This window comes from Halichoeres trimaculatus, unplaced genomic scaffold (genome assembly GCF_033239565.1).
Source record: "Halichoeres trimaculatus isolate MK-OKI-2021-1 unplaced genomic scaffold, fHalTri1.1 fHalTri1_scaffold_9, whole genome shotgun sequence".
Classification (NCBI taxonomy): Eukaryota; Metazoa; Chordata; class Actinopteri; order Labriformes; family Labridae; genus Halichoeres; species Halichoeres trimaculatus.
This window is the reverse complement of record NW_027437188.1, coordinates 19,477,162-19,499,477: the sequence shown is the minus strand read 5'-3', so window position 1 is coordinate 19,499,477 and position 22,316 is coordinate 19,477,162. Positions and strand designations below refer to the sequence as shown.

General features: G+C 40.7%; 1 protein-coding gene across 3 annotated transcripts in view; it reads left to right on the top strand.

Annotated features, from left to right (window-relative positions):
* grm5b (glutamate receptor, metabotropic 5b) overlaps window positions 1-22,316 on the top strand; it is an 80,552-nt gene that overhangs the window by 22,355 nt on the left and 35,881 nt on the right. For all 3 annotated transcript variants that reach the window (XM_074678924.1, XM_074678925.1, XM_074678923.1), the window contains exons 5-6: window positions 79-153; window positions 558-732. In XM_074678924.1, the coding sequence (XP_074535025.1) occupies window positions 79-153; window positions 558-732 (250 nt within the window). The remainder of the gene's footprint in view (window positions 1-78; window positions 154-557; window positions 733-22,316) is intronic.

Genomic DNA, 22,316 nt, shown 5'->3' with positions numbered 1-22,316 from the left:
ATGTTTCTTTCAAAGCTAAGTGAGTAATTTAAAAGCAGAATAGAGTTCATTATGTACCCTCATCTTCATCTGTTCCAGGCAACTATGGTGAAAGTGGGATGGAAGCGTTCAAGGACATGGTGGCCAAGGAAGGCATCTGTATTGCTCACTCTGGTAAGAGACCCCGGTTAAGACAGCTGCAGTGAAAGAAGTGACATGGATCTCATGATAAACAGCAACAAGCAATGTACAAATTAAATTACCCTGGACATTTTGTCAGACACATTGCAGCAACGGTAGTAAAATGAACTTACTCAGCTGTTGTCTACGCCTGCAGACATTCATTAAACAGGTACACATCCTGTACAATAGGTTGGCCTCTTGTTTAATTACCTCGCAGAGACTTATGTTTCACACATGGGAAGTCAGACGGTAAACACTCAAGCATATGAAATTATGAAATGGAGAAACTGTGGAGTATAAAACACATCTGAAACTCTATGATACACAACAAAGGATCAATAATAACAGAACCGTCACAGTCTGTGTCCCTGTTTGTCCAAAATGTTTTCTCACAGGCAAAATCTGGAGCAATGCTGGAGAACAGAGCTTTGACCGTCTACTGGAGAGACTGAGGGCCCACCTGCCCAAGGCTAGAGTGGTGGCCTGTTTCTGTGAGGGCATGACCGTCCGCAACATCCTCATGGCCATGAGACGTCAGGGACTGGTTGGAGAGTTCCTCCTCATTGGCAGGTCAGTGGAGACATGAAGTCAAACCTCAGCGTATGATGGTGAACAGTGCTTCAATGTGTTTTCCCTGTGAAATTACATATTAGGTGAAATGCTGTAGCTGACACGTGTCATTGGGCTCTTTGGTCTACATTAGTTTTGTACACACTGTCATTTATGGCATTTCAGTCAGATTGGATTACTGGGAACAGTGAAGACTGTTTTTCTTACTCGTGTACTCCACATTAAAAAGCGAAGCAGCTGTACTCACTGCATGATACATTGGGGATTTCAGCCGCTGGATGTTTTTGAGGGCAGATGGAGATGAGGAGCTTTATCTCTGCACTGCAAAATATCCTCTTGCAGTCTTTGGTTAGAAACACACAGCACTTCTCAGCTCCAGCAAATTATCTTCATGTAATGTGTGAGCAGCTGGTGATCAACAGTCTTAAAACCTTAAACCTTGTCTTTTTTACATATAGTGCATTTTGCCCAATAATAACAAGTACGTTTAGACTTTTTTTTACCATTTACATTTTCACCAGGACATACAAACACACACAGACACTTGTTGAAATGTTGGAGGTGGTTTTGATTAGACGTACACTGATCGATCGGCCTACCGATCAATTGGTACCAATTTCCTTAATTTTGGGGGATCTGTGATTGGCCCATCCTTACATATGAAACTGATCTTCTTTACCTCTGGGAAGGCCTGACAGCCAGCCATTGTTGCTTTTTGCTCTGAGACCTAAATCTCAGGACACTTTATTGGTTGTTTAAGTTAAAACATAAAGATTTTATTGTTTAAATGATTTTTCATAAAATCAGATTGGTACATTGAAAGTATATGCTGTTAGTTATGAAAAAAACAAAAAAACAAAAATCAGTATTGGCCCAAATTGGTATTGGCAGGTCAAGCTTTTTTAAAGATTGGTGATCAGTGATCAGCCTGAAAATTGTGATTGGTGCACCCCTAGTTTTGATATACAGCTTTGCTTTTGCTTTGATTTATTTGTCCCATTGATCTTGTTCAACAATAACTTCAGTCCATTTGTATCTTGCATCTTTGCATCTTGGTTTGAGTCCGTGTGTTTTTTTTTTTTTGCATGTGAGTAACAAAAGTTGTCTCCAAATTGATTTGAACTATTCTCATGTTATCATTAAATGCCATCAATATGTTTCTGTTTCACTTCCCCACAGTCATCTATGTTGTGTTACTTAAGTGTAACCAGCGTCAAGTTTTGTCATCGCCACCATGATGCTCATACTCTTCATCCTCATCCCCATAATATCTTCACCATCATCATCATCATCATGCTGAGATTCAGGTAAAGTTAAATACAAATTTTTTCATAGCTGAAATCCTGAGAAAAAGGCTCAGTCAGAGGGAAGAGCGGACAAGGAGAAGCCAAAGTCCAAACCATATCACGTCATGTGTTGTGCTGTTTTTTCATTGTCTCCATTCATAACACAGAGGGTTTGATTGATTGTGCCAATTGAAATAGTATCACACCACAACACATCTATTTTGAGTGTTTGCCCGAGGCTAAAAAACAGAGGAAAAGCCCACAACTGTGCTCTCCCCTCTGCTAACAATTACTATCAATTCTGCCTTTAAGCAAAATGCCTAACCTCCAGCTGGTCCAGCAGAGCTTTAGATAAATGAAAGCCCCCAAAAGTGAATTTATGAAATAGATAAAAGTCAGACCGGAAAGATAAACAAATCATTATTTGTAGTCAGAGTTAAAGAGTCTCAACACTGTCATCCGCCACACAGAATCCACAGCAGGTTCCTGCAGCAGGAGGCTTTGGCTCATGAAGGAGGCTGTGTATACCAGTTGATCATTTTTAGATTTCTCAGACTTTCCACTTGTTTCTGACGTTCATGAGAGAGGGGATGATAGGGGAAAAAAGTAGCTAATTCAGATTGAATCAGCCTAAGTTTGTAGGAGGGTGACAGCCATTTTTGAGCTTGTAAGGCCGCCAAGCAGTCTGGGTTGGTTCAGTACGGTTTGGCTCGGTTTGGTACAGTTAAGCCGGATCCCGTTTGCATTTCCACAGCAAACTGTGCCCTCTCGTGGTAGGCAGCATGTAAGCTGGTTGCCGCAAGCCCCAGCTGGTAAACAATAGTGTGACGCTGTAGCAGCACGACACAGTTTGCTCCGCTAATAAACCCAACGAAGAAGAACAACGCAACACAGTAAACAAAGAGCATAGATAGAAGACATGCAGCATTTCGTCCTCTCTGTGATTAGCATGTAGCGCTTTGATACAAAGTGCAATCAAGTTTTGTTTCAGAGAAGTCTGTTTCTCCGCCAGGAGAAATGCAGCTGCCAGGGGGTAAGTGACGATTCTTTTGCCCAATCAATGGTCTGCAGTGTTGTAGCTCCACCTTCCGAGAGTGCTTCGGTTCAGTCCGGCACCCCTACGGAAGGGTCCCAAAAAAGTAGGCCGGCTTGTCTCGGTTTTTGGGGATCTGTCCCGGGATAAGTCAGTGGAAATGCCACAAGTTCGGTACGGTCTGCTTGGTGGAAACACAGCTTTAGTAGTGGGACGTTTCCATTAATTGATATACAACCCGAACTGATAAATTCTAGGGATGTTCAATACCACTTTTTTTTAGATCAATACAAGAACTTCATCTTGAGTACTCACCAATACCAAGTACCGACACCACTAGTATTTTCAATGCATAACATTTCAATGCACAGTGACAGATCATTTCAAACAAAGACACCACCATCACACGCCATTCAGTCCCAAATAAAACACAAACAACTCTCTCTGAGTTTACTTTTTGTTTTTGATATGGTCATGGTGTCACACCACAATAATGTAGCACCATTACTAGCAAGGACGACCTCCTCAACGTAAGATTTTTTGCCTTGTGTATCAGCTGCTGGAACTGGCAGCCTCGCAAGTACCGATACCTTGAAATAAGGCTGGCATTGGCCCGACACCAATACCAGTACTTGTCCATCCCTGAAAAATGCGAACACTGAATAAACGGTGTGTTAAGATTGATGTATTTCTTTGCATCAACACCTGCCGTCCTCTGCCGGTCTGTTTTGATTAAAACACTTAATTGAATATCAGCCTTCCTTAGCATCAGCACCATTAACAGACTGTAGTTGTAAATTGGTGACGGTCATGGGTCAGTGCTCCTCTCACACAAGCTCTGTAAAAGGAAGTTCTGATTAGCTGAGCTGGTCAGACACTGGTCTAACATGATAATTACATTCCCAGAGGAGCATACAAATGATCATTTAGTTATCTCAGGATCAGATCTCGACAGTCATTAGCTGAGCATCACACTATCTCCAGGACCCAAGATTTTATTGTGTTACTGCTGAGATAAGCCTGTTGTATCAAAATTTAAGATGCCTGTAGATCTTAAACCCCCTTCGTCTATTTTATCATCTCTTTATTATCTCTGCCACTCTGTAAATTTATCTCTGAATTGGTCAAGACATTTTATTATGAATCCCTTGGTTTGATTTCCTTGACTTTTATATATCCTTCAACCTGTCCTCACGCAGCATCTCTTTCAAAATGAAGCAATGAAAAGAATAGTCTGAATTAATTTGAAACTCTCTTCTTAATCCATGGATAACTCTCGTATTTGTCTTGGCTCTACTAAAAAAATGCTTGAATTATTTGCTGTTTAGAAATATCGATGTTAATGCAGTGACATTTCACTCTTAATTGACTCATTAATTCAGCTAGTTTAAGTGTTTATTATGCTTTGAGTTGTTCAATCCTATCTGTTAGAAGCATTTTCAATGAACTTTTAGAGTTAATAGTGTAAACATGATGATTGAACAAATCTTGTTTTGCTTTTAAAGAGGGTTGTACTGTATATTGGTTGAGCTGTGATGTTGCTTGGTAGATTTCTGATGTATCAAAATCTGACACCAGCACCTTCTGCTCAGCTTCAAGGCCCTGTCTCAATGTGGATAACTGCAGCAGACAGAGGGGGCGTTTCCTCCAGTGTATATGTTTCACTTTTCCCATATTTCAGGTTCTTTCTTCAATTAGACAGTTTGCCTGTTGATTGACCTTTTCTTTGCAAAGAAATAAGACCTTGCTGGCCGGCAGAAGTCTCTATTTTATTCTTCACCAGTAACAGGACAATCTCCACAACAGTATCCACAGTATTGTTGTTGCAGGTTGCATTGATGCAGTTATGCTGCAGTTTGTCCATTGAAAAGCCTTAGAGGGCATTAAATGTCAGAGTGTGTCTAGTTTTAGATTTTTATGTCTCTCTTCTAGAAATAATCCTAAAAACGTGCACCAGGGGTAACTACTTCATCACAAAGACCCATGTCAGTTCGTCTCTCTCCTTCACACACTCATACACACACACACACACACACACACACACACACACACACACACCATTTACAACAAATATAGCACACAAGCAGTCTGGATCTGGAGCCTGCGTATTGATCGCTTCTGTCCCATAATTCCTCATGGTGCCAGCAGGCTACAGACCTGTTCATGAATAGCCGGGCAGAGATAAATATCTCACGTCTCCTGGGACGCACTAACACACCCCACACGAATGCATCTGCACATCCATGTATATACACACTTACCTACCAGAACAAATCAAGCCCTCCTGTGTTATTAAATTTTCCTGAATTATCTTAATTACCTGTGTTTTTGACTCAAAATGAATAAAAAAGCTCCTTTTGAAATGGTTATAAATAATGACAGACTAAAATGGTTCTGTTTCTGCTGCCACTTGTAATATGTTGCAGTTCCTCCTTCAGTATTTTGCATTTGTTCATAAGAAAGCCCCCATATTACATAAAAATTGCAGGAAATTTAAATCCAGACAATGTAAGAGCAGCGGTAAAAGCTCAGATTGATTAATTTGACTATACATCTGTGTATTTCATGGTCAGCCATCATAGTTTGAAAACTGTTTCCCCCACAGGCAGTTTAGTCCCATAGAGAGACCACAGCTGCAAAAAAAAAAGGTAAGAACATAAGTAGGAAGATAAAGTTTTCAATGGAAAAACTAAACAGTATGTTTAAACTAACCCATGGAGTTAAAAACCTTTGGTGTAAAGAATTTTAAGTCCAGCCTACATGCAACCGAGGCTTGTTTTCATGGTGTCACTAAAAGCACATGTTTACGCTGGGCTAAACAAAAAAAGACAACACTAGTGAATGAACTGAAAGAGAATAGTTTGAATCAAAAGTCAAAAAGCAGACTCTCTGGAGATCATCCAGCACAAGTCTGCACCCCTTCTGCCTGCTGTTGCCATGGAAATATCCCTACCATATTTGGATGACTTCAGCACGGCAGCTGTGGTGAATGTGGCGCATGCGCACGTGTTTATGTGAATAGCTGTGTGCATGCGTGGGTGCACCAAGGTCTGTGCGTGTAACTGCCAAGGAACGTGTACTGTATGCTGGGTTTTTATGTCATTTTTAGAATCAATTGAAACCATTGAGTCGTGTAAGATGAAGGGATTATTGATGATGCTAATAGCCATTTCAGTGAAATACAGGATTCCCATGCTAGGACTCCCTCTTCTTATCATATTTCTCTTGTTCTTCCTCTGTATCCCTCTTTTCTTTCTTGCCAGTTATGTCCTTTACCATTCACCCCCTATTTTTGGGTCTTTATCTCATCCTCTTACTTTCTGCCACTGTGTCAAGCTGCTTACATTTTGTCAGCTAGTAAGAGTGTGATGCATGAGAACAGAGACCCTGAACTGATCGTTTAACATGGTTCATACCCCTGCGGTGTCCCACTTCACACTGCAGCTGCCTGTTAAGGCGGCACTTTCTTATGAATTCAAATTGAAAGAGTTTGAAACAGAAAGGTTAAGCAGCGTCTCATGGCAAAACATCTGAGCAACTCAGGATGTCTCAAAGCTGACACCTTGAAAATTGATTTTTTGCACCTGCATCGTAGTGATCAGGGATCAAAGACATGGTGAAGGCGGAGAAGAGGGAACGGAGAGGAGAGGGGAGGGGCAGGAAAGCTGCAGAAAGGCGAGGAACAGAGAGGTTGGTGGAAGATGATGAAAAGAGCAGAGATTAGCTATGGAGGGCAGAACATGTAGTGTGTGTGTGTGTGTGTGTGTGTGTGTGTGTGTGTGTGTGTGTGTGTGTGTGTGTGTGTGTGTGTGTGTGTGTGTGTGTGTGTGTGTGTGTGTGTGTGTGTGTGTGTGTGTGTTGGGAGGGGGGCTTCAGATAGTAGATTTCACTTCAGACAAAAAATTGAGTCTCAGGCCAGGGGACAACTTTACAAGCCTGATTTACATTTCAGATGTATCAACACTTAAACACAAAGAAGTGCATTACACACACACACTTACATGTCCTGAAGATGCTGAACACTGAGTCTGAGTTGGACTCAAGTGACAAAAGGAAAACCAGAGTGGAGTCCTCCTTGTTACAACAATCATTATTTGTTTCAAAGATAGCTTTAAAGGTCCCATATTCTGCAAAATTCACTTTATTAAGTCTTTTAGTGAAATTTGTGGGTCTTTGGTTTTCCTCCCAGCCCACAAAATGTGATATTTAATGACAAAACCTGTACTTAGTAGTGCTTGTGAATGTAAAATCCTGACCTAAAACGAGCGGTTTGGATTTTGGGGATTTGCCGACATCAGCAATTCCCTTTTTTGACCAATCAGGAGCAAGTCTGACCTGATTGGTCCACCGGAGCAGATACCCCTGAACCCCCTCCCTGCCCACTCCCCTCTCGCTGCTGCTCCAGCAGCCATCACTGCTCTGTTTTTGGCTGTAAACAGCCACATAGTTCCATGCACAAGCTTCCCATCTTGGAAGAAGACAAGACTAAGTGGCTAGAGTTCATTTATGAGGGAACTGTGCCAGCTACACTCAGTAAAACTGTGCATGTGTGTGCTAGTCACTTCACGGCCGACTGCTTTTCCAACTTTGGACAGTACAACAGAGGGCTAGTGAATAGACTGGTCCTGAATCCAGGCGCATTACCAACCATCTGCCAACAAACCTCGGACCCTGGAAATGTGAGTATTTTAAATGCTGTGTGCTGTGGAGCAGATACAAGAGCTTTTCCTCAGTGCCCCCCTGTCTCTGTGTTAGCTTCAGGATGCTAACTTTAGCTGCGGTTAGCCAGTTGTTTTAGCCTGTAATGCTACAGTAAACGAGCTTTGCTGTTTTCTAAACATTGTGCACTCAGAGCTCATGGCGCCGCTCTCAGTGACGCGGAAGAGCGGGGCAGTATCAGCGGTGGCTCATTTACATATGAAGGTCACGCCCACTAAATCAGAGCGTTCTGAACAGAGGGGCCAGAGAGCCTGGAAACAATGCTGCTGTGCTTGATTTATTGGCTTTTTGGACCAAAACATGTTACTACCATTTCATGAAGACATCAATGATCCATATTAAACTGCAGAAAAGGAGCAGAATATGGGACTTTTAACTCAATATAACTGACTCTATGAACCTGGACTGACTGAGTGGGGCCTTCGGGATGTTCAGAAATCAAGTTGAAACCACTATCAACATTCAGTGTAGGCTAATTTTAGCATCTCAATTTTTTTGTTTTCACATCCTTGACAGACGTCTGTTGAAATTTGCAGTTGTCTCTGTTGCCTCCTTTTTTTTCATGTCCAACTTGTTGCACAGCTCGTTTTTGTTTTTCACAATCTCATAATGTTTGATGGCTGAGAAAAACAACATGTGAACATCTAGCCCTGAACATCCCGTAAGTCATGACTAAAACCTGATGACTCATATTCCACTCAAGTCCTAATTTTCAGGACTCATGTCTTAATTTGAGATCAACTTAGATTCACTTCTGTCTGTGTTAATACAACAAATTCACACGCGCAAACAAAAGGAGTCTATTACTGCTTGTGAATCAAGATGGGGTTGTGTTATGTTTCCCAGTTCCATGTTAATTAACCCTTAATTAAAACAAGAAGTACTTTGTGTCATTTAATTGGCAAAATGATGGAAATTAATTCTACTGTCTTTTCATAGCTTTGCAGTGAAAGATTCAGATAATTAAACACAGGGGAATATGGAAAGGAGTATGATGGATGGATGGTTTTGAGGGGAGGAAGAGAAAGACAGTGGCGTGTGAGACTGGGAAAGAATTGTATTTCATTTATTCCAGTACATTTGTGCGGTAATAGCAAGGGGTGATTTGTCCACACACCAGTTGGTACATTTACCTTAACTCTACAAGGGGGAGTAGATATGAGACACATTGACTGAGTGTGTTTAAGTGAGGGATTGATTATCTATAGTGTGGTCTCAGATGTAAAGGTAATGAAATCAATAGATCGTCTGCAGCTGTGGGTTTCCATGTGAAGGCTTCATTCAGCTGAACACAGACATCTCTGCTTTCATACTGCATGTTTTTAATTATCTGTACAAAGAGGTTTGAAGTAGTTCTTTTTAAAAACTAACATGGAAAAATCTGATTGATGAATCTTATTCTGATCTGTGTGGACATGGACTTCTAGCTTAAAGACTATTTCTGTTTTAAGGATGCAAATTTGGATTTGAAGGACATGCGTTTCTTGCTCTTCAGTGGGTATTTGCTCATCATCATTTTAAGTGTGTTGTTGTACTTTACTTTTTAGAGAAGTGGGACATATTTTTGGTCAAATAATAATGATTGATATGAAGAGAGCCAAAATCCTGATGTTATTTTCCCCTTCGCCACAGTTTGACTTTTGTACTTGGCCCAGTAACTCAGTCAGTCTCTTAAATCTTTTTTGTCAGGAACCAAAGAAACTATTGCTTTAAAAAATGTCAGAGCATCAGAATAGAAACACACGAATCGTCAACAGAGACAGGAGAGGAAATGTGGAGACTTGAGGATGGGGGAAGGGTCGGGGCTGTCATCAAACCATTGACTGTTGTGATCAAACCTGTCGCCTCTGTGTATGGCGTAGGTTTTAATTGCAGGGTCAACCAACTTGGCTCCGTCTTGATACAACCGCATGGATTAAAGTTGCTTTCAGGTCAAAGCTTTATGGGTTGAACCACTGGCCTGATTCAACACGACTCTTTGTTACAACTTAAAAAGCTGATTTTCATCTATTCGAAGTCTGGGTTGAATCTGATTTGTTTAAGGTGTTTTCCATGTTGGCCCTGGAGTGTCAAGTACGGAGATGTCCATTTGAGATGAGGACAGCTAAATTGACAACAAAATTGAAGACACAGCAGCAATCAAGAAAACAAAAGTAAGAAAGTGTATAGAAAGTGCAAAAAGGTCCATAAGAAAACAGATGATGACAGCTTGTCCATCATTCTCCAGTTCAGCCAGCCTCCACCTCCACAGGGTCCAGGACTGAGCTTCTTCAGTCATGCTCCATCTCTGTCTCCTGGATCCTGTCTGCTCACAGCAGGTGAAGCTCTTCCAATGTGGCGTTGGTGTCTGATGTTAGCTCCGTTAGCCATGTCTGTGAATAGCATGATGCTACTCTGCCCTCTGGTGTTCCCTCTGTTGCTGGGTTAGCACAGCTTGCTCGTCCATCTTATAGGAGATAGATCTTACGTTCCCAATAACGATGGATGGAAGGACAGGTCCATGTCGTCACTTCTTAGCTCACATCTGAGAACCAGCACGTCGTCCTCACCTCCTTCTCCTCACCTTGAGGGAAGACATCAGGCCTTATGCCAGTTAGCATTGACATGCTACAGACTGCTAACAGCTGAGTTCACGTGTAAACAATGCAGCCATGGTTACATGTAGGATCTCCAGAGAAACACAGGAGAAAAAGTAGTAAAAATATCACTGAAGACACAAAAAGTTTGGTGTCCATGACCAACAAATGAGCCATACAAAGTAATGATCCACTTCAAATACAAAGATTATGAAAAAGAGACAAAAAAATCACAAGAAATGGACAAAGATAAGAGAGAGCTGCTACAAAAGGCAGCCATAGCCAACAGGGCGGCACCTAGCAACAAACACAGTTACCTGCTAACAAACACCTACATGAAGAGCGATCTGAAGTATATTCAGATCCATCCAGACTAAGTCTACCTGCTCCATGGGTCATGACGGGATAAATTATTCAGTGTTTCCATTTTTTAAACTAAGATGGGTTGTAACATTATAGTAGAAACCTTAATAGACACTTTATTGACATGATGGTGAATGTAACAAGTTTAATTTGGCTCCTACTTCCTCAGACTTCAATTTTCTCTCAATATAAGAAAGATTTTGTGGTCAATGGAAAGAAAATATTTTAATTTTACTGGTATGAAAGTATCTGCCAGCTCATCATATACTGACCCTTTAGAAAACAATATACGTTTCTGATCTTTGAGAAGTCTCCGTGTGAATTTCCTCTGTTATTAAAACTGGGTACGTTGGTGATGACCACTGCTCTGCAGCATCGAACAGTGAAATTTGATGTGGGAGGATGTTTGTCACTAAGACTTGGCCCCTTGCTCCCACTGGTTTTCCTCCTCTCTCCTCAATCTTTTCTCCTGCAATTTGCATTAAGAGCTTTGGGATGCTCCTCAGCAACAGCAGATCTGTAACTATCACCAGATTTGCTGAGGAGAGAGGAAATATTTTAGAGAACTGAAACACACCTTTGGTATTTCCAAACTTGAACTACCGCCACTCATTTTCTTGTTTTGTTCCAACATGATGGGTGAGTGAATGCCAAGTGTTTTTTCGCCAACCAAACAGGATTTTGTACACTTATAAGACATATCTTTGAAACTCAGAACAAAACTCTGTATCTCTGAGGCTGTGGGAAATACTCAGTTTTGTTTTGTTTTTTTGTTTTCTTATGACAGTAAAGGAGTTATCACCTTTCAAGTGATGACAGTATTTTCTTTTAAAGACATTGTTTGTCATTGCTATTGGCATTCTTTTGTTGACAAAAGAAGAAAGTTATGAAGCAGGGAGCCTTGGATGTCTCTCTTCCTTGGTGTCAAAAGCATCAACCTCTTATTAAAGAATTCTGTCAGTAGGTTTATATCTTCACATTATAAATCCCAAATGAAGGCTAGCACTTTCATTTTTTTGTCGTCAGATTTTGTGAAGTCCTCCAAGACAGCCGATCAAAAGACTGTTGAACTGAAACAACCCAAAATCAAAGGCAATTTTATTCAACTCACAGGTTTTTCTGTCAGAAACTGTCTGTCTTTTCTCCTCCTGCTCTTTTCTTTGTGACATTTTACCTTTTTCCTGTGCTGTCATTACTTTTTAGTGTTTCCTTTCTGGTGCCTATGTTAAACTTGAGGAGGCGGTCTAGTCATGAATGTTTCACAGGAAAGACTCAGGGAATCCAACACATCAGCTTTCTGTTGCACATAGACCCCTGTATTACTGTAAGCGTGAAAACACTGGTGTTACTAAATCATCCTTTTCTGTCTCAAACGGCTGTGTGCACTGTACTGGTGTTTTGGTTCACAAGGTCAAAAAACACAACACTCAAAATAGCTTAACCATAAAACTAAAGCCTCATTTCTTCCAAATTAAAAAAAGAAGTCTTAAAACCAGGCTCCTAGGTCCTAACTGTATTTTGTATATTTATCTGTTTTTGCCTATAGTATGATTCTATTTACAACTTATTTTTCTTTGGTGAGGATTGCATTCTTTTGTATGGTTGCTTGGTTGCTGTAGGGAACACTCTACTATATTAAACAGTAAAGATAAATTCTGTGTAATCACATTTTAATTTTAGCTGACACAGTTGTAAAACATGTTGCTGTCATCGTGCTTATTTCCAGCTGGTTCCTGCAGAAGGACCATAACATACCAGTGAGCTACTCTAAAAGGACACACAGCTCCAAAATTTGCAGAATGTTAAAGCTGTCACTCGTGGAGCATCTTTGCACAGTGAATGATGCAAGAGCTTCTCCTTTTGTTTTTGTTTGTGTGATTGAAGCTCATATATAAGCATCAGCAATTTCAGTCCTTATCATAACCATCCAGTAACACTCCTCACTCAAGTATAAATGTAGGGTCTGCAGGAATTTTTGTCACTTGTCAGACCATGACTACATGAACACACTCACTATCCCAGCAACCACCTGCAGCATCGCATTGCTAGGTGGGAGAGACTCCAGGGCTGCGCATCTGACTTAGCATGTTAGCACAAGCTAATCACTGGGTTATTTGACACATACCTGCTCAGTAAAAAGTCAACTCTCGGCGCTCTTCACCCCATACTGCTCTCCAAGTGAGCCAAAATGAGTAAAAGTCGAGGCAAGCTTCACCCTCATTTAGGAAAAAGCATCATCTGTCTGGCGTTTTGTTTCACTTCATTTGTGTTTTTCTTGCTCAGTGTTACGTCCATTATTGTAGCCGCTCAGAGTAGCTTCTTCCACTCCAAGCAGCAACCTCCAGTCTAAGAATATGAGACAATGTGGAAGTGATAAAATCTGCTGTTTCTCGAGAGTTCGCTTGAGGCTGGCTCTGGAAGTACCAGAAGTCACATACACAAAGCAGAAATTAACCCATTTACAGCCTGGTTCAAGTAACGTCTCCTGTCTGAGTTGCTAATTTTACCATTAGCACACACTGTACGGTGGGTGAATTTTTTTTCTAACTTGGCGGTTCAAAAGATATTAAGGTCGCAAAGCCCTTGCCACTAGCAATATGGCTGCCATAGTCGATGTTCTTCATTTTCCGTTTCAAAAACAGTTAGGTGACATTGGGGAGACTACGTCCATGTTTTATACCGTCTATGTTCCACTCACTATCATCAGCACACAACGTCACTTGTGCGCTGGGCCTGCTGTGATTGGTTGAGGTAGCCAAGTCTACTCTTGGCCCAGAAACGTCCTGATACAACCAAAACATCAACAAACAGGCAGAGGAGGGATTCGAGGCAGACGCTGACACACAGGTAATGAGCCCAGTAGGAGACGATTGAGCAGGACTGTTCCTGAAAAACAAACAAACAAAAGAAAAAAAAATATATAAATTGCTTCATGTGGACATGTCAGTAATTTTGCTTATGTTTAATGTGGAGTATTTCAGGTTGGCACTGCACACAGATACAGTACGAGGGGTTAGACCTTCAAAGTCAAACTTCTGTCATAACACAAAGCAAAGATCAATGACTGCAGTCCCTTCTGCCTACAAGCTCACCATCCCCTTCTATACACAACACCATGAGTGATTTCTTCAGCAGTTTTCTGAAAATCAAATTGTTTGACTGTTCTGTTACACATTCTGCGTCACTTTCCCTTCATCTTTCCCCTCTCTCTGCTCCTGCTGTTGGAGTCAGGCTGATTAATGACTGTTAGGACTCGCTCTGCCGCTTCAGCTGAAGAAAACATATGGTGATTCAAGAACAAAAGAAGAATTTAGATGAATTTAATGTATTTCCAACTCTCAGAGGTTCTAGACAGGGAATTAAGAGGTTTTCCATATGTAGGGCATACCTACAGGCACACACACACACACACATGCACACTTAACCTATGCCAGCATGCAAATAGATGTACAAATGATTTGAGCAAATTGAAAAAATGTATAAGCCTGTACAGTGATGCACATGGTTACCACTGTGTGCATCATACAAGAAATTATGCATGTCCACAAGCCACACACGTCGGCATGGGCTGACACACAAACACATCTACATACACATATTCATCCTCTTATTGCTCTCACAGGGAATGGCCTCATCCTCTTACAGCACTCCAATGGGAAAAGTGCAGCGAATTAGAGGGGGTAGGAGGTGGGGACAGACAGACAGGCAGAAGAGACCGGGACACAGCAACAGTAGGGAAAAAAAAGAGGAAGAAAGGAGGTTATCCACTAAATATATGTCTGTGCTTGCGTGAGTGTCTGACTTTGTGTGTTGGTAAAACAAACTGTTGTTGATGCAGTTAGGCTGATGGAAGTTCCCAGTTTGGCATTTTACTGCTCATTTTCTGAGATTTACACTGTGGGATTAAACCGACTGTTACGTCAGTCAGCCCAGTGGCTCAGCAGACTCAAATGCAGACACGAGTAGACATGTACACACACATACATGAGCAGATGCAGACAAAGTAAGCCTTCTACAGTTATTGATATATTAGTCACACAGGGATAAAATAGGTTTCTTTCATTTCAGGATTTTTTTCTGATCTTCTCAACATGAATTCATATGTACTTTTAGCTCGCCGTTACCGGTTTGAGATTGATCAATAACAACAGTACAAGCGTAGTCTCATCAGGATGCAAGGAACCTTGTAGATTTTTTTCTTAGTACACTTTCAGCTCTTCAAATGTTTTCAGTTTCAGCCGTCATTTTCTTCCTCTGCATTTTACATAATAGTCTGAAGAACATTTTCTTCCTCTTTTAATTCTGATAAATGCACTTGCCTCTCATCCATCACGTATCTGAAAGGCCATCTGTAATGAGTAGCCTTGCTGTCTCCTCTAACGTAAGGACAGGGAATGAATAGGCCCTTAATTTAGCTCAGACACTGAACCAGGCAAAGGTAATTAAGAGAAATATGAACTGTGATGATGGGCTGAGATATGTCAGACCCCTGGTAACCCAGGAGAAGATGTGAATATACCCACACATCGAACCTTTCTTCTTTATTGAGTTTTTTAAGATGTCAGCTGTTTTTTGAGCGAAACAGATGCTTGTACTGATTCATCAGGCATTTTGTTCAGTTGCCTAATGTGTTAATGGGTTACAGCAAGAAATGGGTCAGAAGATTTAATTAAATATTAACAGAAAATGGGTTGCCTTGGCTGGTTCTTGCAAATATATGAAGGAAAAGATTGTGTTCTGTTGGTTTCTGAAGTTGTTCTGATAAAAATGAACAACTCTGTCATGAAAAAAATTGCAAGATGTTTGTTTTTGGTTGAACAGAATGCTGATATTTTTTTTTTCAAATGCCCTAACATTATAGTCTGAGCTGCATTAATACATTAGCCTCACATAAATGATTACAGTGAATAATAAAATCAATAGAAGAATGCATGAAATCTCTGTTCAGCAGTCCCAATTCGTTTCAGTACAAACACACACTGCACACAAGAAGCACGAGATGTACTAACACAAACCAAGCAGGACTCGAATAAGGAGAATTGTAGATAGCACAGAGGACGCAATCTTGGGACTCATTAGCAATCATCTGAGGATTGTGTGCAGTCTGGGCGAGACTACCAATTTTCAGGCATCCATTGCAGCCAGAGGTTACTCAGATTAATGATGAAGGGTATTTGAGCCAAGATTTTCTCTTCTCTTGACTCAGAATTGATTTCAGTCAAACGAGCAACTTGAGAAAAAAGAATCTAGGATGAAATGTCAATGATTAGATCATGAGAGGGACTTTAATGCAAATGTGTAAATGCAAGGATAAAAAAGCTAAGTTGTAGTTGGATGACAGCCAATGTGTCCCACTTCTTTTGCTCTGAAAGCTAATTATTTTCCTCTGTAGATTGTCTGCAGGATAGCCACTGGGCATGTGCCCCTAATGATGCTACATCCACCTCAAATGGAAACAAGACCACTAACAACTGCAAAAATCTTGTCCCTTGAACACAAATTTACATTTATTTTTAAATCAGTCCCTTCAGGACTTAGTGGAGTTTCAGTGATTGTTACTGAATTTCTGGGGTGTTCAGCTAAAGTGAAGATTAATATGTTGCATCGCTGTTTTTAATAATCCACTCACACTGTACAGGGGTGATTTTTTTTTTTTTTTATAACTCAGTGGTTTTAGCCTGGCTTCTACCATAGGTTTCTCAGGGTTATTTGACTCTGATTCAGCCCTCCTGACAATCAGTGGAGAAAACTGGTCCCGGACCTCCTCATTGTTTTGATTGCTTCTTTTTCTGAAATTTGGCTGACTGATGGTACTGCTGTTGTTTATGTACTGATTTGCAATAGGCTGCAAGAGGGTTGCACGGTTTTCTGAAGAGGAGGTTTGTAGAAAGGTGGAAGGAATGTCAAGAGCCTTTCTTTAAAATCCCATCCACCCTCAGAACAGTATCCAGTTTGGTTTTAGACATGCCCCTCACTGCGGGAGATCTTTAAAGACAATTAATTATCACTGTGAAGCTCAGTTTTTTTTAGGAGGGAGGGTGTTAAATGCCACTGTCTTGTTATGAACCAACAATTTAGCAGTTTTAGACCAGAGATGGATAGATTTTACACACCCTTAGGCACAAACGCTCGCATTTAAAATATTTTTATGATCTTTTGGATGGAGATAACATTTCTAGATCTATATGGATCCTATAAATCTTTGTCCTTGCTTGGCAGAGGGGGGTGCTTTGTTAGAGCATGCAGAAGGAGTCATTATTCTTTGGTAATTTCATCACAATGTATATAAAGAAATGTTTAAATGTACAAGAGTCAAACTGTATACCATCAAATGAGGCAAAGCATATAAACTGTGCAATATAACTGGCACCCAAACTCTGTTGTTGTTACATGACCAGGACTACTTCCTTTGCTCCCGCAACGACTCTTGGACATTAGAATAGAATAGAAAAGAACTTTATTATCATTGTAACAAGTACAACGAAATTGAAGTCACAGCAGCAATCAAGAAAAACAAAAGTAAGAAAGTGTATAGAAAGTGCAAAAAGGTCCATAAGAAAATAGATGATGACAGCTTGTCCATCATTCTCCAGTTCAGCCAGCCTCCACCTCCACAGGGTCCAGGACTGAGCTTCTTCAGTCATGCTCCATCTCTGTCTCCTGGATCCTGTCTGCTCACAGCAGGTGACGCTCTTCCAATGTGGGGTTGGTGTCTGATGTTAGCTTTGTTAGCCATGTCTGTGAATATCATGATGCTACTCTGCCCCCTGGTATTCCCTCTGTTGCTGGGTTAGCACAGCTAGCTTGTCCATCTTATTGGAGATAGATCTTACGTTCCCAACAATGATGGATGGGAGGACAGGTCGATGTCGACACTTCTTAGCTCACACCTGAGAACCAGCAAGTCATCCTCACCTTGTGGGAAGACATCAGGCCTTACACCAGTTAGCATTGACATGCTACAGGCTGCTAACAGCTGAGTTCACATATAAATAATGCAGCCATGGTTACATGTAGGATCTCCAGACCAACACCGGAGAAAAAGTAGTAAAAATATCACTGAAGCCACAAAAAGTTTGGTGTCCGTGACCAACAAATGAGCCATACAAAGTAATGATCCACTCCAAATACAAAGATTACGAAAAAGAGACAAAAAAAATCACAAGAAACGGACAAAGAAAAGAGAGAGCTGCTGCAAAAAGTAGCCATAACCAACAGGGCGGCGCCTAGCAACAATTAGCAATTAGCATGCTTTGTGAAAGGGTACACCTTCAGAGTCTGGAGGAATTAATTTGAAGATTGGTTTTCTCACACTGGCAGCCTACTTGGATAATGTCAGAATATTTTGGAGAATTCACTATAGAAACTTATATGGGCAACATTTTCTTTGTCACCAGATGTTCCACATGTATCAAATGATCAGTGCAGGCTTCCGTCCATACCTCTTTGTATACACCAGGTTAAAACTTTGTATTGATGAGGATAACTTTAATTTCCTCAGTTAAATAACTAGGAGATGCCATAACAGTTATTTAAACTATCATTATGATCTTGTCAAACGAGGTAACCTGCTCTGACTCCGGAGCTATTTTATAATTAATAACCATACCTGTGTTAAATTACATCATCAAATTGAGTGGCATCAAGATGTAGCTTTTGACAGTGATCTGCAGGATATCTGTGGGTTTCCAGCCGTGCATACACAAACCTTTCCCCCATTGGTCTTTGTCTCCCTCACTTTCTCTCTTCCGGTGAGCTCAGTGAGATGGGTGTGATGTGAGCCGCATCACAGCCCCCGCACTTCTTGTTACCATGGCAACACAGGAGACAGAGAGCCAGAAAATTATAGAAAGTCAGAGATTCAGTGAGACAGAAGTTAGTGTGTGTGTGTGTGTGTGTGTGTGTGTGTGTGTGTGTGTGTGTGTGTGTGTGTGGGTGTGTGTGTGTGTATGTGTGTGTGTGTGTGTGTGTGTGTTTGTGTGTGTGTGTGTGTAAGGGGGAGGGATCAGGATGTTTATTTGTGTGCTATTTAAATGCCTCCATCTGTGTCCTCTTATTATAATGAGGGCAGTTCCCAAATTCTTTACCCACAAATTTACTTCAGGTCCGGTTGGAGCCTGGGGCTCATCATTTTGAGCCAGATGGCCAAATTCACAAGTACCAACCTGTTCAGGTGTGAATGAGTCAAGCCCAGTTTGGCTTTGAAACAAAAGTCATTTTCCATTAGTTAAATCTCTGGGCCTGCATTCACAACGCTTCTCTGAGTCCTCTCAGAGAGCTCCTAACTTATCCTAAGAAATGCTAACAAGGAGTCTTAGCTTAAGAGTGACTTAGAAAGTCTCTGAGAGCAGCCCTGAGCAAGGAGGGGACAGAAACTTTGATCTCAGTGAGAAGGTGTTGATGACCCCGTTGCTACAAATGACATAGTCTGCCAAAATCTGAAGCAATCCTGGTAATGAATGGACAGTAAAACCAACGGATCGCATAACTCAGACTGTATACAGAAATGTTTAATCATGACATTAATTTTGTATAATCATGATGAAACTCAGCTAAATTAGATTAACTGTGACAGCTTCAGTGTTTGAACATACCTCATCATACGTCCATTGTACTGATTTTCTTATTGTTCTGTTTCCTGTCTATCCTTGTAATGTTACAACTCAATGTATTTGATTTTAATGGTGGGCACGGACTCAGCTGTCAGCACTTCCTGAGATTAGTGATGTTCTTTTAAAAAGTGGTTTGATTTGGCAGAACAACCAAAACAACAAATGACATGGATAAAAAAAAGAACTACACAGAGTTCATGGAGGAGAATAAAAGAGTATTAAGCGGGAACTTGGGTCTTGGGATCAGGGCACAAGGGAAGGGGCAGACTTGGGAGCTCATTGCCCAACAAATCAATGCATCGTTCTCCCTCCTTGCGCCCACATTGTGCTTGGCTGTGAGAAACGCTGTGCTGCAATCCCAAGTGAGAGCGGAGATTACAGCACAAAGTGAAGTTCTTCTCATACAGTGTTGGAGGCTACCATTTAGGTTATGGCTGCTGACATCGGATTCTTTGATATAATTGTTTGATTGTTATAGAGTTTTGTATGCTCATTTACTGGACCGTTAAGGGGGTGGATCTCCAGCTAAACAGCTGTCTCAGGTGGCAGAAATTGTGTTTAGTGGGTTGGGAAACTCCAACACCATTATGAAGCTTTAGGCTTTTTAAAAGTCCTCCTCTGTCCTCTGATCAGTTCTTCACCTTAGGCTCTCTTAAGGCTTAAGACGCTTTGTGAATAACTTTTATCTTACCAAGGGAAAATTTGTACTTCATTTATCTGAATCAGAATCAGGTGATATGAGGAGTGATACTTTTTATTTACTGTGTCCTCTTCATGAAAAATGAACTGTATCATCTTGGCTTGGTGGAAAGAACAGTATTATCTGGTAAACTCTCTTTTCAGTCGAGAGTTCAATCAATTTCCAGTGCTGCAGAGGAGCTTTCTGTTGTGAAAGGGCCTTTTACGTAACTGTGAAATATGAATTACATTTCAGTTTGATGCAACCTAAACTTCTTTTAAACTCTGGCAGCCTAACCACTTACTGTTGTACCATTTCAAACTATCTGTTGGACCTAAACTGCTTCACTTAAAAAAAAAAAAACCCACAAAACTGAAAAAATGGTTTGTTCTAAAACTTTTAACAGTAGTGTAGGTTTTTTAAGTAAACTAATTACATAATCTCAGATAAAACTTTGTATTCTTTGTGTTCATCTCTTACTTAAATTTTGAGTTAATTATTTGTTGCTTTTTAACATGTCGCATCACATTTAGGGATGGGTACCTTTCATATCTGAAGCGATACGGTACTGATTCCTGGTGCCTGGCAATTAGTATCGGTACTCACTGATACCAATTTTCGGCACTTTTTTGTGTTTATGTGGTAAAAAATATTAGTTTGTTGAAAAATAAAATCTCATTTTTTTACTTAAACATATTTCCACTTTAATGTATAACCTAGCAATGTTGTGCTCATGTCCAGCATAGAAAATCACCTACTCTTCCCACTCAGTCCCTTACAGTCACAAGGATGCATTTAAGTACCTAAACATGGTACCTTTTGATTTTACGTGAATTGGTACCTAGTACTTTGACTAAATTCAGTCGGTACCTATATAAAAACCTAATCTGGTACCCATCCCTAATCATATTTGTAACTATAGCTCCATTGTTCAAAACAGCACCTTTTCTGGTATTAACTCAACAAACACAGACAGGAATGACTAAAGAGAAAGAAGAGAGCAGAGGTGGGAACATGTGCCTTTTAAAGATATGAGGGAAATCTACAATAACATGAAGCTCGAGATCAAGATCTGCACTCTCTCATTCCTTCTCTCTACACACACATACATGCACACACACACACACACACACACACACACACGCACACACGCACACACACACACACACACACACACACACACACACACACACACACACACACACACACACACACACACGAACACACACACGAACACACACACCCGAACACACACACTAACACAGACACGATTCTGTGGGCGATAAGCTGGATGTCTCGTTACTGGGCATTAGCTGCACCTCTCCTGTCTAATCCCTGCTGTCAAACAGACAGGCTTGTAGTTTATGTGTATGTATGTTAGTGTGCTTAAGTGTGCTCACACAGCACATCCAGTATAATTATTGCCATTGTGTAAAGCAGAGAAAAGCTCTGGCTGCTGCTTCTAAGCCACCAGTCCATCATTAGGTTACACAAGACTGTCCATTAAGGGCTGTGTATTTGCATCTGTGCAGGAAGGAGTGTGTCATGTGAGTGTGTATGTGTTTGGTGTGAATGGGGGTCTTTACATTTCTATACAGAGGTGGCGGCTTTGAATTGAAAATCTTGAAAATTCCTTTTTTTTTTAAGTCTCGATTTTCTGTTTGATTTTTTTTTTATTCTGTGTTTTTTTGTGTTTCTACCTTACGTGATTATTTACTAAATTCCCTTTTTTTCTCTCGGGTTCAAAAAATGGAATGTGTGTGTTGTCAACTATAAAGCCAGCTGTTTAGCTTCTAGTAGTATCCACATGGATGACAACCTGAAGCTGCTCTGTAGTTATCAACACAGTACATACCGGACATATTCTATCAAAATAGACTTTATCTTAAAGGGGCTGTGAGGAGTTTGAAAGTGATCTTCAAAAAGTCACAAAAGTATTTTTAATTGCTATTTTTCAGCTTCCAGGTCGGTTCGACCAGGACTGGATTGATTTACGGCGCGTCTAGGTCTCTATGACAACACCACGCCGGCTGACAAAGTTTAGTAGTGAAAAGAGATAAAACAGAGATATTTGTATTTTTCTCTGCTAAAAATGATTTCTGTGATTAATTTTGTAGTGATGGTGGACACAGGGGCGTAACTGTCAGACAGGAAAATGACAAAAGAGCAGAAGAAAGCTAAACAGGAGCAAGATACAGCCTGAGCTAATGGCTAACACAAGGCCAAGCTGTTTGTGATAATGTCCGTTCCAGCCTACATGCAGCAGTTATTCTGCAGTGGTCTGTTTGAACTTGAGTGTCTATCAATAAAATGAAG